The 16276-nt window shown below is 41.5% G+C and overlaps 1 protein-coding gene across 2 annotated transcripts in view; it reads right to left on the minus strand.

Moving 5' to 3' along the window:
* HDAC3 (histone deacetylase 3) overlaps window positions 1-16276 on the minus strand; it is a 44073-nt gene that overhangs the window by 14470 nt on the left and 13327 nt on the right. For both annotated transcript variants that reach the window (XM_015828954.1, XM_015828947.1), the window contains exon 4: window positions 9517-9598. In XM_015828954.1, the coding sequence (XP_015684440.1) occupies window positions 9517-9598 (82 nt within the window). The remainder of the gene's footprint in view (window positions 1-9516; window positions 9599-16276) is intronic.

Below are 16276 nucleotides of genomic sequence, written 5' to 3' on the forward strand. Positions count from 1 at the left end.
TAGTTTGTAATGCCTTATAAAAGAAGAGGGAGAAGACCAGGTGGCTGCCCGACAAATCTCTTCCACCGAAGCCTGGGCAGAATAAGCCGCAGACGTGGCTGCACTACGTGTGGAATGAGCTGTGACGTTCGCCGGAACCTGAAGAGACTGAGACTTGTATGCATAAGAGATGCATGCCCTGATCCATCTTCCAATGGTCGAAGATGATACTTTCAGACCCTTGGAAGAAGGATGGAAAGACACAAACAGAGCCTCAGTCCTGCGAAAAGGTTCTGTACATTTTACGTAGTGATGCATGGCCCGCCGTACGTCCAATGTGTGCCACAGCCTTTCCAGACGATGGGATGGTCGAGGACAAAAATTTGGAAGAACCAGGTCCTGAGACCTGTGAAACCAAGTATTGACCTTCGGGATGAAGGATGGGTCCAACCGGAGGACCACCCTGTCATCCAGAAAGTTACAGAGGTCCCCTCTGACTGAGAGCGCAGCCAGTTCAGAAATACGCCTTGCCGAAGTAATGGCAACCAAAAAGGCAACTTTCAGAGAAAGGAAGTGTAAAGAGCAAGACCTAATAGGTTCAAAGGGTGGCCCCGTGAGAACCTGCAATACCTTTGGTAAATCCCACGTGGGGTATCTATGCACCACGGGAGGAGCAGTGTGAATTGCACCTTTAAGGAAAGCCCTGACTGTCGGGTGATGTGACAGTTGCGCATGATTCTCACAAGTGAGAATTGAGGACAAGGCAGCAATTTGTCTACGAATAGTGTTATAGGCCAGGCCCTTGTTCAGGCCCTCTAAAAGGAAATCCAAGATAAGTGGAATGGAGACTTTCAATGGATCTAAACTCCGGGAGGCGCACCATGCGCAGAAATGCCTCCATGTGGCATCATAAATTCTGTTAGTGGAAGGACGTCTGGAGGCTTGAATTACCGCTATGACGTCCGGGGAAAATGACTGCCTGGCTAAACTCTCCCGCTCAAGTGCCAAGCGGCTAACTGAAGCCACTGTGGATCCGGATGTTGTAGCTGACCCTGACTGAGAGTGACTAGATTTGGTGGGATCTTCCATGGCGGAGAGACCGACAGATCCACGAGGTCTGCAAACCAAGGTCTCCTTGGCCAGTGAGGGACCAACAGGATCAACTCCGCCTGTTCCAGAAGCAGTTTCCTGATGACTGCCTGAATCAGAGGGAGAGGGGGGAATGCATACAGGAGCCCCTTGGGCCAAGGACTGCGCATCTGTCCCCTCCGCCCCCCGTGATGGAAACCTTGTGAAAAATCTGGGAAGTTGGGCGTTTGCTGACGAGGCAAACAAGTCCACCTGAGGTTGGCCGAACCTCTCCACTATTCTCATGAAAAGAGTCGGATCCAGACGCCACTCTGAGTGGTCTATCAATACCCTGCTCAAAGAGTCGGCCTGACGATTCGCCTCCCCGGAGATGTGTTCTGCGCAAATGGATGCCAGATTGAGCTCTGCCCACAGGCCCAGGGATAGAGCTTCCTACATGAGGGACCAAGACCTGGTCCCCCCCTGCCTGTTGACATGGGCCTTGGTTGCGACATTGTCCGTCATTACCAGGACGTGTCTTCCCGCTACTATGTGGGTAAATTGGTGTAGAGCCAGGTGTACAGCCCTGAGCTCCAACCAATCGATGTTGTGAGCGAGATCGGATTGGGTCCACTGTCCCTGTGCCATGTGAGTCTGCATGTGCGCACCCCAGCTGAACAAACTGGCGTCCGTGGTCAGGACGAGTCTGTGAGGCTCCTTGAACAGTGAACCCTTGTGTATGGCTGGCTACACCCACCAGTGGAGAGACAATAGAGTGTGGTGAGGAACTCTCACTTTCCGTACGGAGGCACTCATGTTCTCCCTCTGGAAAGGTAGGAGGAACCACTGGAGGTGTCTGGAGTGAAGTCGTGCCCAAGGTACTATGCCCAGACACGAAATCATTTTCCCCAATAGCTGAGACAGCTGAACCAGTGGAACCACCTTGTTTTTCTGGATATTGCGAACTAAAGATTTGATGCTGTCCTTGCGTTCTTGGGATAGATATACCTTGCACAGGTTCGAATCTATCACCGCCCCTAAATGTAGAATCCGAGTGGTTGGAATGGTGTGACTCTTTTTGAAATTCACGGAGAAGCCGTGCCTCTGAAGAGTCTGAACTGTGATTTGTAGATCCAACTGTGCTGCCCGGAACGACCTGGACTGGACGATGATGTCGTCCAGGTAGCACTGTACTCTTACCGGTATCAGCCTGAGATGGGGTGCTAATACTGCCAGTAGCTTCGTGAAAACGCGAGGGGCCGAAGAAAGACCAAAGGGCAGAGCCCTGTACTGATAATGCCTGTGTGCATGGCAAAAACGGAGGAACCTGCGGTGATGGGGTCTGATTGGGACATGAAGATAAGCCTCTGTCAGATCTATGGAAGAGAGATAATCTCCCTTCCTGATACTGGCCAGGATGGATCTGAGGGACTGCATTTTGAACCGCCTGTAGGCTATGAAATGGTTCAGTCCCTTCAGATCCAAGATCGCTCTCCAACCTCCCGATGCTTTGGGAACCACAAAGAGGACGGAGTAAAACCCCTTTCCCCTTTGATCCAGAGGAACCGGCTCTATGGCCTTTATTTCTAACAGATGGGAAATGGCTTTGGAGACTAGCCCCGCCCTGTTTGCGTGTTTTGAGGTTGGACACTGGATGAATCTGTCTGGGGGGATGGAGTGGAATTCTAAGGCTAGTCCTAGCCTTATGGTCTCCCTTACCCAAGCATCGTTGGTGGTGACCTCCCAAACGTCGCTGAACAGAGTCAAGCGACCTCCTATGGGAGGATCCATAGTGGCGTCACTTGGACCTCCTGAATGAACGTCCTCCAGCTCCCCTAAAGGGGCGCTTGTTCTGGTATTGTCCCCTGGTTCCTGTGTTCTGGCGGCCCTGCTGTCGATCCTGTCTGGGGGAAAAGGATCGGGAACCTCTGGACCCATCCCAGGACTGCCCTGCTCGAAAGGGCTGCCGCCACTCCTAGGAAGCTCCAGTCCGAAAGGACTGTCTGCGGAACTCTTGCTGGGGTCTCCTATCCGCCTTTTTGGAGGGGTGAGCCAATGTTTTCCTTTTGTCCTTACCTTCAACCAGGTGCGGTTCTAAAATTGCCCCAAATAGCTGATTACCCTTATATGTGTCCGTAGACAGACGCCATCTCGATTTAAGATCTGCCCTCCACTGTTTGAGCCACAAGAATCTACGAGACGCTACCGTGGCAGCTATAGACCTGGCAGAGTGCTTGACCGCGTGGAGGGATGCGTCTGCGATAAATTCCGCAGCAGCCATCAGTTTCCCCAAATTTTGTTGCGCATGCACCTGATCAGGGGGAATTAAAGCCTGTAACTCACGGAGCCACATGATGGAGGTTCTCGCAAAGAAGGATGAAGAAGTCGCCGCCTTGATGGCCCAAACTGAGGCCTGATGAGCTCTGCGGAGAGAGAACTCAAATCTTTTATCCTCCGCTTTGAGGTTTTCAGCCATGTCACCCGGAACTGTAGATGTGGAGAATAAGGACGTCAGCGGGGCATCTACCTTAGGAACCTCAAGGAGGGAAGAAAATTTAGGGGAAACATTAAAGAGTTTCTTTTCCATGCTGCTGGGTTGAGTGGAAGTGGACAGTGATGCCCACTGGTCCTCCACCGTGGTGTGGAACACTGCAGGGCAAGGAATATGTTTTTCCTCCACAACCTTCACCGCAAATAAGGGGTTTGACTCCTGTGGAGACGATGTAGAAGGTTCAGGTTCCTGTTCTGTGACCAAATTGGCCGTGGTACAGGCCTTTAATAAAAGGGATTTAAAAAGAGAAGGATCGAAGAGACCGGACGTTGGAGCCGGATCAGAAACACTCTCTTCATCCTCTGACATAGGCAGGTCAGGTGCGTCTAAGTCAACCGACTCGGCCTCCCCAAGGTGAGAGGAGGTCTCAGAAATACCAGAACCTATGGACTGTAGCCCCTCCGTCCGACCTGCTGGCAAGGTAGGAGGTGAGGTGGATGGGGCCTGTGAAGGTCCCTGAGCCATGGAGGATGCCATAAATTGGGTGAAGGCCTGTTGCATAAAGGAGTTAAACTGTTGTGCCCAGAAAGTTTGCTCTGCAGGGGCGACCCCAGAAGTAGAGGCCTCAGCGGGCTGAGGGGTGTTTGAGGTAACTGGGACTGAGGGACCAGAAGGTAAGAGCGGGAAACCGGGAGGGGAAGAAGGGAGACCAACCTGTTCAGTTCCCCCTTGAGGAGACCAAGCCATAGTAGCTTGATAAGAAGGCACTGGTGGAAGCTCAAATGGTGAACTGCCCAGAGAAGCAGGGGGAACCACGTCAGCTTCACTGGACCTGAGCCTTTGTGCCCTGGAGAATTCCTTCTCCAATGCCAGGTGTCTCCTCGTGGCCTCTCGCTCAGCAGCCTTGGAGGGTTCTGTAGACAGATGTTTGGTTTTGGCTTTTTTCTTTCCCCCCGCGCCTACATCAGAAGATCTGCGCTTTGATTGTGCGGGGGGGGGGGGCAACTGAACCCTGCGAAGTCTGAGGAGAAACACCATCTGCCATTGTGAGCCAGACCTTCCAAATGAGAGAAGCCCTGCAACGGGGGTAAACACGCAGATCAAGTTGTCCGGGAGGGAGTCTTCCCACGCCCTAAGACAACCACAATGGCAAACAGCCAGACAGATTAGTAAAGCTGTCTGTTTAGGCCCTGCAGGCACAGCGGCGCGAGCTATTAGAACAGTTGGAATAAATTCCCCCAATAAGCGTATTAGGGATAATGAGACAAGAAGGAAACTCTTCCCTTCTAACTGCAATCCTTGAATTGGTCAGAGAAAATTGTAGAATACCCCCTAGAAAGCCCAACACAGCAGGCTGTAAATTGTTTTTGCAGGCCTAATCTCCGTCGGTGTGAAGGCCCCACCAAAATGGCGGCCACACCTAGTGCGAAAACAAAATGGCGGCCACCAGCCTCGTGGCCGCCAAAATGGCGACTCTAGAGTAAAAGGAAGCGATATATGAGGCCCTGCAAGGTGGCCAAGGGCTCCCACGGCCTCTGCCACCCAGTCTTCGCTCCCTTCGTGAATAAGGCAAAAAAACCAAACTTGCGATTGTAGATCAGTTAAACAGGCCTCCGCTCTCCGCCGGAGCCTCGTGGCCACGAGGAGAAGATTCCACTCACCAAACCTTCCGGCTCGACGAACTCCTCGTTCCTGGGGAAATCCCCTCTCCTTGCCCAATCGCCTGTGACAAGAGCCGGCTCGCAAGCGGTGAGGGAAATCCCAGCACCGCGCCAAAACTCCGAGCCGAGGAAAAAAACCTCTGAGCACTCAGGGAAATCACCTCACAGCACCCAACAGCCGATCGAAGCCAAAACAGTTAGCTTTGAGGGAAAACTCCTTCACAGCGTGAGGCAGCCGATGCTAGAAAAAAAAGGCCTCCCAAACGCTCAGGGGAATCACCTTCGCAGCGTTCGAAAGCGGAGTGAAACGGAGGCAAACGGCAAATCTGAGGCTCCCAGGGAAGCGCGTCCCTGCAGGGAGTCCCCTGAGGGCTGAAGTACAGCAAACCAAAAACCCTTTCTACAAACGTTCTAATAGTTAATGAAATTGAAAAAGGGGAAAAAATAATAAACAAATGAAACTTGCTAACTCTCTTCACCTAAAGCTAAATACAATTAAATTATTTGAGGAGCTATGCTAAGTTGTGTCCTTACTGAGCCGAGACTAAGAACAAACTGGGGAAGGACAGCCCCAAGGAGGCGTGGCCAAAGTTTGATCTTAGTCTAATAAAGATGCTTTATTAATTTCCAACAGTCGGATTGGACGGACCTACTCCCTTTCGCAGAAGTGGCTTACAATAATGCAGTCCACTCCAGCACAGGTTACCCTCCTTTTCAAATAGCTACCGGTCAAAGTTTCAACCCCATGCCAGAACTAACCCCAAACGAACCGGCAATCCCATCACTGAAAGAATGGATGGAACAATTACAAAACACCTGGCCAATAGTTAGAAAAGCCCTAGATGAAGCTAGGCAAGCATACAAAACACAAGCAGATAAAAAAAGGGTCGAACCTACACCATTCATTATAGGAGAAATGGTGTACTTATCTACAAAATACCTAAAATCCCTACAACCCTGTAAAAAACTTGGACCAAAATATATAGGGCCTTTTCCAATTAAAAGAATTATAAACCCAGTAACAGTAGAATTAAAACTGCCCAAAACTCTTAGGCAAATACACCCAATTTTCCACTGCAGTTTCCTGAAAAGAGAACAACAGTCACCCTTATGGCCAAAAATCCACCCCCACCACCCCCAATCATGGTGGAAGGAGAACAACACTTCGAGATAAAGGAAATCCTAGACTCTAGGAGATATCATGGGACAACTCAATACCTAGTAGCATGGAAATACCTCCCCGCCTCACAAAACGAGTGTCATGTCATGTCAGAGCCCCGAAACTGTTAAAGAAGTTTCATACAGAGTATCCTAACAAGCCAGACTAACTTTTATACCTGTTTTGTTTTCTTTACAGGTGGATCTCTCTTATTTTTAAGGGGGGCAGGATGTCAGAATCCAATTATATTTCATTTCTATCTATCTACTCTGATACAAAACCAATTCTTATTCTATTCTGGATTCTGTCATACTACGAAAGGGGAGGAGGGTAAGCATGGGGGTTTTACGACTCTCACTTCCTTCCTTAACTACAAAGTGACCGTTTGTTGATTCTCTTCGAGAGAACTAACCATAACAATATGGCCATTGCCTTTCATCTTACTCTCTCTGAAGTTCTCCCCTTTGCCGGCAGTGATGAAAAAGGTGTGGGAAATGCAACGCCTGGGATCTGGGAAAAGAGAGGATGAGTGATCGTGCCGACGGAGCGGACTGACGGATTGAATCGCCCGGAAGAACTGTGGGGTGGGGGCTGCTTGGGTACACTTTAAAACATTGAATGGTGGGAGAGGATTCCCCAGATCCTGTCTAGCATGCCTGCAACCAGTTTCTCTTAATAAAGATCCCTGTTGGAAGAGACATTCCAAGAGTTCTGCCTTCTTAAGATGTAAATTGAGGTGGGTCCTTACAGTTTGTCTCCCAGTTGATATCAGTCTCCCATTACTACAATGGTGTGTTCCTATAAACCTTCACTAACTGATTAGCAAAAAGTTCACCTATTTCTTTGCTTGGTTGGGCAGATTGTAGTAGGTTTACTATAGCAATATCATTTATTTTTCCTCTAATATTCACTCAAATACATTTAAGAAAACTTTCATCCTTCGTACTATGTATTTCTGTAGAAGTATATCAATGACTTACATATAGTGCAACTACTACTCTTTCATGGAGTTTGTTTCTTTTGAACAATTTATATACTTCAAGCAGTATGTTCCAATCATGGGTTCCATCAAATCAAGTTTCAGTAACAGGAACAATATCGTACCTGCCCTCATTTACTGGAATTTCAAGTTCTCCCTGTTTGTTCCCAGTACTTTGAACATTAGCATATAGGCACCTGATCCCTTTATGGCTGACACTGCATTTGCTTCCTATGTCTCCTGTTTTATATGTTTCCCCTCCTTCCTCATTGTCTCATTTGTTGTCTTGGGATTTATATTTTTGGTTTAGTCTTAAAGATTGGTCATTTCCCTTCCATTTTTAGTTTTAAGCCCTTTGGATAAGACGAGCCAATTGTTTTCCAAATACATTCTTCCAGGCCTTGTGAAGTGTGCTCTATCTCTTGCTAGAAGTAATTTTTGTAGGCAATGTAAACCTCGCTCCAGAAATCCAAAGTTCTTGTACTTCTAAAATCCTCCGTTCCCTCATTGGATGTTGATCTTTGATAGGTATTATAGAAAAGAAAATTACCTATGCCCCAAATTGTTTTGCTTTCCTGCCTAGTTGCTTGTAATCCCTAGATATTTTTTCTAGGCTCTTGGTTTTATCATTCATCCCAAACTGAAAGGGTAGAAATGGGATAGTATTCAGTGGGCTTGATTACTTTGGTAAGCTTCTCTGACACATCTTTGATCTTATCTGGTCTACAGATTACTGATTCTGTTGCTCTGAGAAGTGAGTCACCAATCACAAACACCTGTCTTTTTTTCTTTGGGGAAGTCTGAGCTACTGAGCTACACTTGAGACCCTTCTCCCAATGTTTGCATGTTTTCCTCCAGGGGAAGGTTATGAAATTGTTTGGCTCCAGTGGTTTTCAGGTCAGTCTTCTTGTTTTTTTTGTCCTGTTAATGCTACCATGCTACCAATGGTCTTTCTCTTGGGGTTTATTTTTTTCTAGTAATTGCTTTTTTCTTGCTGTGTTCAGTTTGGATACAGACCTCTGCCTTTACTAGGAGTTCCACACATTCAGGTTTGAGTATACACATTTATGTGTATAAGAGTATCATTCTTGTCATCCTTTGCAACCCTTATGCCAAGCGCTGTATAAGCCTTTGCATAAATTATCAGGATACAATTTAAAAAAAATTAAAAAGAATTTTAAAACTACTCTTAAATGAACATAAAAATAACCACAAACATTATACATACATACATACATACATACATACATACACTGTATATATTTACTTATATGCAATTACATTCTATTCTGCTTTTTTATATCTTATTTCTACAAGATGATAGGTCTTGTAACTGATATCTGTCTAAAAGTGCAAAAGCTAAAGAAAGCAGTAATTTGAGTCAAGGAAGCAGGTTGGGGCAAGGAGGATAAATTTAAATACAAATTAAAGGGTTGGAGAGAGGAACAGAAAATGATCACAATGTATTCTGAGGTTCTAAGATGTAATAAGTATCTTATATTGATCAAAACCCAGTCAAAACAGCCAGGCACAGAAATCTGATGATAGTTTGATAAAAGTTATCAAAAATATCCTCCCAAATTTCCACAATTAATTGAAATGAAACTAGTTCATATTCATATGGCTTCACAAGTATGTATCTGCTTACATAGAACTATCATTCTATTTTTTTATTCTAAATATCTGACTAAATCATTGTTTTATATAATATGGACTTTTAAAAAATGAAATCTGTATGTGCATTGTTTTGAGTACTGAGAGATATGAATTCAAATTAAAAATGCATTTTTACTAAAGATGATTACAGAATCTTGTGGACTAATGAATAAATTGTAATTTAAATAATTAATCTTCCTAACTAGTGATTAAAATCATGATTTAAATGAAATCCAGTCCAAAGTGAACTGGGAACTTTTCAATTACTAATTTAGGCTCATGCATTCATTCAACTTTATAAATATCCTGCTCAAAAAAATAAAGGGAACATTTTACCATGGAACTGAAGGGGTTTGCGTTCCCTTTATTTTTGTGAGCAGTAAATGATCATACTTCAATAAAATTCAATAAAAAGTTATGAACACCATTTAACTGTATAATTGAAAACAGCGTTAGAAGAATGTTCTATCTAGTCAATATATCTTAAGGTATGAAACGGTGGAAGGCGGCTTCACCTCTGTACCTTATTATTCAGCTGTGTTGCTCCTTGCAAGGAAGCTCCAGTATATCGAGAACAAAATTCAAATAGTCCTGGAAAAACAGGGCTGAGGCAGAAAAACAATGAGACAATTATATGGAATCAAAGATAACATAGCAGATCCATATCATTTTATTTTCTTGTAATACTGTATTTCAAGTTAAGAAAACAAATAGGCAAGCCAATTTGGGGGGGGGAGTGATAATGCATAAGATTTCATAGAAACATAGAAAACTGATGGCAGAAAAAGTGGTCTGCCCTTTAAGTTTTTATTTATTTAAATTATTATTATTATATTTTATTTCTTTTTACTTTTTTTTTTGATGATGGACATGTGTTTATCCCAAGCATGTTTCAACTTAGTTACTGAAGACTGACCCACTACGTCCTCTGGATGTTGATTTCAAGCTTCCACTATTCTTTCTGTGAATTTATAATTTCTAACATTACTTTTGAATTTCCCTGTCAATTTGAGGTTATGCTCCCATGCTCTTGATTTTTGCTTAATACTGAAAATACTGCCTTCTAGAACCTTATTCGCACCCTTAAAATATTTAAAGATTTAAATCTTTTCACACCTTTCTCTTCTGTTCTCCAGGCTGTACATACTCAGTTCCTTTCATCTCTCTTTATATGTTTTGTTCCTCAGACCCTTCACCATTTTTGTTGCCCATCTCTGGACTTGCTCAATTTTATCAATATCAAGTGCGGCCTCCAGAACTGGACACAGTATTCTAAATGGGGTCTGACTAAAGCCCTATATAGCAGGATTAGGATCTCCTTTTTCCTGCTGGTGATCCCTTTAGTGATGCATTCCAGAATTTTGTCCCAAAGATGCTTTTTCAAAAGGCAACAGGACTTTTTTTTTTCTTGAGAACATTTCATTTTTCATCCAAGAAGCTTCTTCGGTTCTGACTGAATGGTGGTGAATGGCAGGATTTAAATTTCTTGCAGTCATCTGTTTGTTAGCATTCTGAAGACCGGTCATTAGCTCTGTAGTATTCCAATACTGTACTCTGCCAGAGGAATCTTTTTTTCCCCAATTGCATGCTCTTACATTAGAAACATTAAACTGCAGTTTCCACATTTTTTATCAATTTTTCAGCAAAGCCAAATTGTTTTCCATGTTATGAATACCCCCAGGAATATCAACTCTATTACATACGTTTGTGTCATCTGAAAAAAGACAAACCTTACCTAGCAATCCTTCTATTATCACTTATAAACGTATTGAACATAACAGGAACTAGGACTCAACCTTGTCAAATTACTTTCAAATTATTCCTGTGTGGAAAGGCTTTTCTCAATATGGCAAATATTATAGGTTTTCTTAGTCATGGAGGGAATGGGGTGTAGGTAGTTCTCAACTCACAATAGTTCATTTAGTGACCATTCCAAGTTGCAACAACACTGAAAAAAGTGACTTATGACCATTTTTCACATTTATGGTCATGTGATCAAAATTCAGACGCTTGGCAATTGACTCATATTTATGATGGTTGCAGGGGTCCTGTGATCCCCTTCTGTGATCTTCTGACAAGTGAAGTCAATGGGGAAACCAGATTCACTTAACAACCATGCTACTAACTTAATAACTGCAGTGATTCACCTAACAACTGTGGCAAGAAAGGTTGTAAAATGGGGCAAAATTCACTTAACAACTGTCTCACTTAGTAACAGAAATTTTGTGCTCAATTGTGCTTGTAAGTCAAGGACTACCTGTATTATCCTTTTATCTGAAATACCCATATAGAATACAATAAATATTACTTCACTTGCCAAGGAAAATAATAAATAATCATCTCAATTGTGCTATATTTCAAAGATGTTCCAAAATATCCAATCCAACTTTCAGAAATTTGCATATTTTCTAATGAACTTCTCAAGTGTTTGATGCAACCCAGAAATGAATAGTTACATAATTACCCCCATAAGTGTGCTTCCACATCAAAATTTTGCAAGATTTAATGTTGCTAAGTGAGAAATTTGTTAAGTGAGTTTTGCTCCATTTTATGATTTTTCTTGCTACATTTGTTAAGCGAATCATTGCAGTTGTTAAATTAGTAACACAGTTGTTAAGTGAATCTGGCTTCACCATTAACTTTGCTTGTCAGAAAGTCACAAAAAGTGATCACATGACCCCAGGACACTGCAACCGTCATAAAAGTCAGTTGCCAAGCAAATTTTGATCACATGATCATGGGAATGCTGTAATGCTTATAAGTGTGAAAAATGGTCATAAGTCACTTTTTCGGTGCTGTTGTAACTTCGAAGGGTCACTAAGCGAACTGTTGTAAATTGAGGACTAGCTGTATTCCTTTGTGGCTAAGTTTGCTCAAGTACTTTTGAAAGTCTGCCCAGGCAGTTTTCTGCTTTGAGCAAAAGAAAAGGAAAGGAAAAAACAACATGGTTGCACATCCTTGATCAATTGAAAGAAATGAAGTACAAAAAAAAAATGGAAAGAGGGACACATAATTATGGCAGAATACCAACAAATAGCCTGAATCTACAAAGCTGAAGTTAGGTAAGTTAAGGCTTAGAACATAGAAACTTGCAACAAATATAAAAAACAATTTTTAAAAAAGTTAAAAAAAAATTGATCCACTATTGGGAGAAGATGGCAAGAGAGTAAAGGGTAGTAGCAGAACTTCTCAATTCATTCCTTGAATCTGTCTTTATGCAAAAAGAAAATATAATCCAACTCACCAAGACCAGAGTCATAAAAGACAGCATAGGAATGCAAATTAAAATAAGCAAAAATAAGGTAAGAGGACCTTTCAGCTCTAGATGGATTTAAACCACCGGGTCCTGACTGATTACATCCCAGAGTTCTGAGGGAACCGGCAGACGTAATCTCAGAATAATTGAACCATGTATTTCAAAGTTCTTGGAGCAACAGGGAATATCTGAGGACTAGAAAAGAGCTGATGTGGATCCCATCTTCAAAAAAGGAGAAAAAACAAACCCAAGGAAAATACAGACCAATCAGCCTGACATCAATTCTTGGGAAGATCTTGGAAAAGATAATCAAGCAAACAAAATTATAACCTAAAGCCAACATTGGTTTGTCAAAAACAGATCATGCCAAACAAATCTTATTTCATTTTTTGACAAAGTGACTAAATCATTAGATCAGTGAAATGCTGTGGACATAGTATACTTAGATTTTAGTAAGGCATCAAACAAAGTAGACCACAACATACTAAAAAATGTGAGATAGACAGCACCACCACCAGGTAGGTTTGTAACTGGCTGACAAACCGCACTCAATGGAACTACATCCACATGGAGGGAAGTAAGCAGTGGGGTATCCTAAGTTCCATTTTAGGCCCAGTACTCTTCAATATCTTCATAAGCGATCTAAATGAGGAAATAGAAGGGGAACTCATCAAATTTGCAGATAACAGTAAGCTGGCAGGAATAGCCAATACCCCAGAAGATAGGTTCGCAATCTGGATGGATCTTGATAGACTTGAAAACTGGGCCCTATCCAACAAAATGAAATTCAATGTAGAGAAAAGTAAGGCAAGAAAAAATAAATGTACAGGTACAGATTAGGTGAAGCCTGGCTCAATGCCAGTAACTGTGAGAGGGATCCTGGAGTCCAAATGGACACTTAAGTATGAGCCAACAGTGTGCGGCAACTACAAAAAAAGCCAATGCAATCCTAGGCTGCATTAATAGAATTAATAGATGGATAGAATCAAGATCACATAAAGTATTAGAACCACTTTACAAAACCTTAGTAAGACCACACTTAGAATACTGCATCCAGTTTTGGTCATCACAATAAAATAAAAAAGATGTTGAGACCCTGTAAAGAGTACAGAGAACAGCAACAAGGATGATTAGGGAGCTGGAGGCTAAAACATATGAAGGGCAGTTGCAGGAATTGGATATGTCTAGTCTTGTGAAAAGAAAAAATAGAGGAGACATAATAGTAGAGTTCCAATATCTGAGGGGCTGCCACAAAGATGAGGGGGTCAACCTATTTCCCAAAGCACCAGAGGGCAGGTCAAGAAACAATGGATGGAAACTAATCAAGGAGAAAAGCAACCTTTCCTAACAGTGAGAACAACCAATCAGTGGAACAGCTTGCCTTCAGAACTTGTGGGTGCTCCGTCATTGGAGGCTTTTAAAAAGAGACTGGTCAGCCATTTGTCTGAAATGATATAAGGTCTCTTATCTGCAAGCACTTAGAGAGACTGGACTGTCTTAATTTTATCTTGCAACCAATAGCTATTAGGAAGGAAAGATTGAAAATAAAGCTTCACACGTAATTCTGGTCATTGATTTCCACAAGAATATTGCAGACAAGATCAATGAAAATGAGTAAGACAGTACAGCAGGCATAGTTAAATTGGTAAGGTAGTAGGCAAGTTCCTGGCTAGAATTAAGCTTCCAGTATTTCAAATATTTAAGTCATTTGGATGTTTTATATCTTAAATGTACCACCTAAGAATCCCTTCAGCTCTGTCACAGCTCAATAATAGTAGAACTCTGGTGGAAGTCCTTTACATCAGCACTTTTCTTAAAGTATCATTATCTAGACGAAGTGAAAATTACCATCAAGCACTAGATGAGCGATTAAATTTAAAAGAAGAGTAACTTTCTTCATGTAGAAAAGAAAAATTAAGTACACAGGTATGTGATAAGGGATATGACTGCACTCTTCAAATACCAGAAATACAGGACTTCCGGTTTTGCGCGGTAGCGACCGGTCGCGGGCTTGAGGATTCTTCGCACCCCACGGCTAATTTCGCCCTGCCTGGGGACCTAAATGGGTCTAAGGCGATGAAGAAAGAAGGGTGCTCCAGCGATTCTGCAATGGCAGTGGCCGTTCCGTTCAACTTGGGGAAAGCCTTCTAACCTGACAGGAGAAAGGCTGGCCATATTGCATCGACCAGTCCAAGCTACTAGCAACTGAAGTCCAAAAGCACTAACCAACACAACTGTGAACAGCATGCTTGAAACTGGGTGAGGAATTCGATCTTCTCTTTTCTATTCTACATTTAATTTCCTGGAAAAGATCCCCAAGAAGCAAAATACCTCCGAAAGGGAAGAAGGGGATTTTTGCCCCACTCTTATACTAACGGAAGCGGCAAATTAATTTTTTTATGGAGGATCAAAATATATGGAAGTGAAATAAATATAAAACCTGAAATTTAAAACTTAAATCTGGATAAATCTAAAATTGTTTGAATGGTTAAGACTCTCATTTTAAAGATAATTGTTCATTTTGGAAATTGAAAAACAAATAGTTGCTGACACCTAGTGGTGGATGAAGACTATGACAGCTATGACTTTAATATAAGACTTGGCAAAACCTGGGAAAAGCTAATCTGTGTTTGTGACCTTCAAAGTTTTAACAACAAAGAACAGCTGGGACAAAAAAAAGACAATAATCTGGGCTGTAGACAAAGAGAGAATTATAAATTTCAGGAAAAAAATCGTTTTTGAACTATGTGGATTACAAATATCTATTTAATTGGGACTCTAAAGCTATTTGCAGAGAAAAGAAAGGAAGATAAAAACTCAAATTCTTGGTCATCATGGATCGGAGACATATAGAAAGAACATATTAAGAAAACATAAGTTCTTCACAGGAGGAGATATATAGTATACTGCAACTAATTCAAACAACAATAACTTTAAACCACAAAGAAATCCAAAATAACTTTGAAAATATAAATCAATCTATTTCTAAGTTAACTTTACAACAAAAAAATTCCCAGAAAACAACAACAGAGAAGGAGCAGATAAAACAGATAAATGGATATAGAATTGAGAATAGAGACTTAAAGAGGGAACTTAACAAAACAAGGAAACATGATTTAATCCTGGTGGAAAAAAATTCACGAGAATTGGAAAAAAACAACTTATCCCTTAAGACTATAAAATAAATCTGAGGACAAGAAAACAGATTGGATAAAATGGACTGTAGAGATGTCAGGAACATCGGAGAGAAAGAAAAAGAAAAAGATTTTCAACAAACATGGAAAGGTAGAAGCCCCATACAAAGACACTTCACCTGATTTACTTTTTATATTTACAGCAAAATTTACGAACATACGGAAAAACTTTTTGATTCAGCAAAATACATTGATTAAGAAAGATACTGGACAAAGGAAAAAGACTAAAGTGGAAACCAAGAAAATAGATGATGGAACTTACCAGAGAGAATACTTAAAAAAGAAACATTTGTTTGAATATGGTTAAAGAAACAGAAAAGTTTTGGAATATATATGTCATTCTAAGAGGGATGAATTCCCTAAATAATATAGTATGCTTTTTTCCCTTTTTTTGTTCTCTTTCTTGATATGAGTAATATAAAAAAGTTGAAATGACTTAGATAAAGGAAATGTTTTAGATACTTATTTTTGATTGAATTTAAGAAAATTATAATAGATAAAAATGTTTTGAATAAGAGTTAAAGGACTAGATGACTGGATTTATTAAATGGAATGTTTAAAGATTAAACATATTTTTAATTATGGTTAAAAAGAATAAGAAATTTAGGAAATAAATATATACTAGCTTAGGAGGGATATATATTTTAAGTAGTATGTTATTTTTTATATTTCTTTACTCTTGCTCTTCTTTCTTTTTAATGTTTTATCTATTCCTTATGAAATGTAAAAGTGTGAGATGGTTCATATGGAAAAATAGAGTTAAATTTTTAAATGTAATTAATTTTTGAGAAAATCTTAACCAGTAAGAATATCTAGAATTTGGTGGGAGAAAC

This window comes from Protobothrops mucrosquamatus, unplaced genomic scaffold, assembly GCF_001527695.2.
Source record: "Protobothrops mucrosquamatus isolate PMUCROS unplaced genomic scaffold, P.Mucros_1.0 scaffold_226, whole genome shotgun sequence".
Taxonomy (NCBI): Eukaryota; Metazoa; Chordata; class Lepidosauria; order Squamata; family Viperidae; genus Protobothrops; species Protobothrops mucrosquamatus.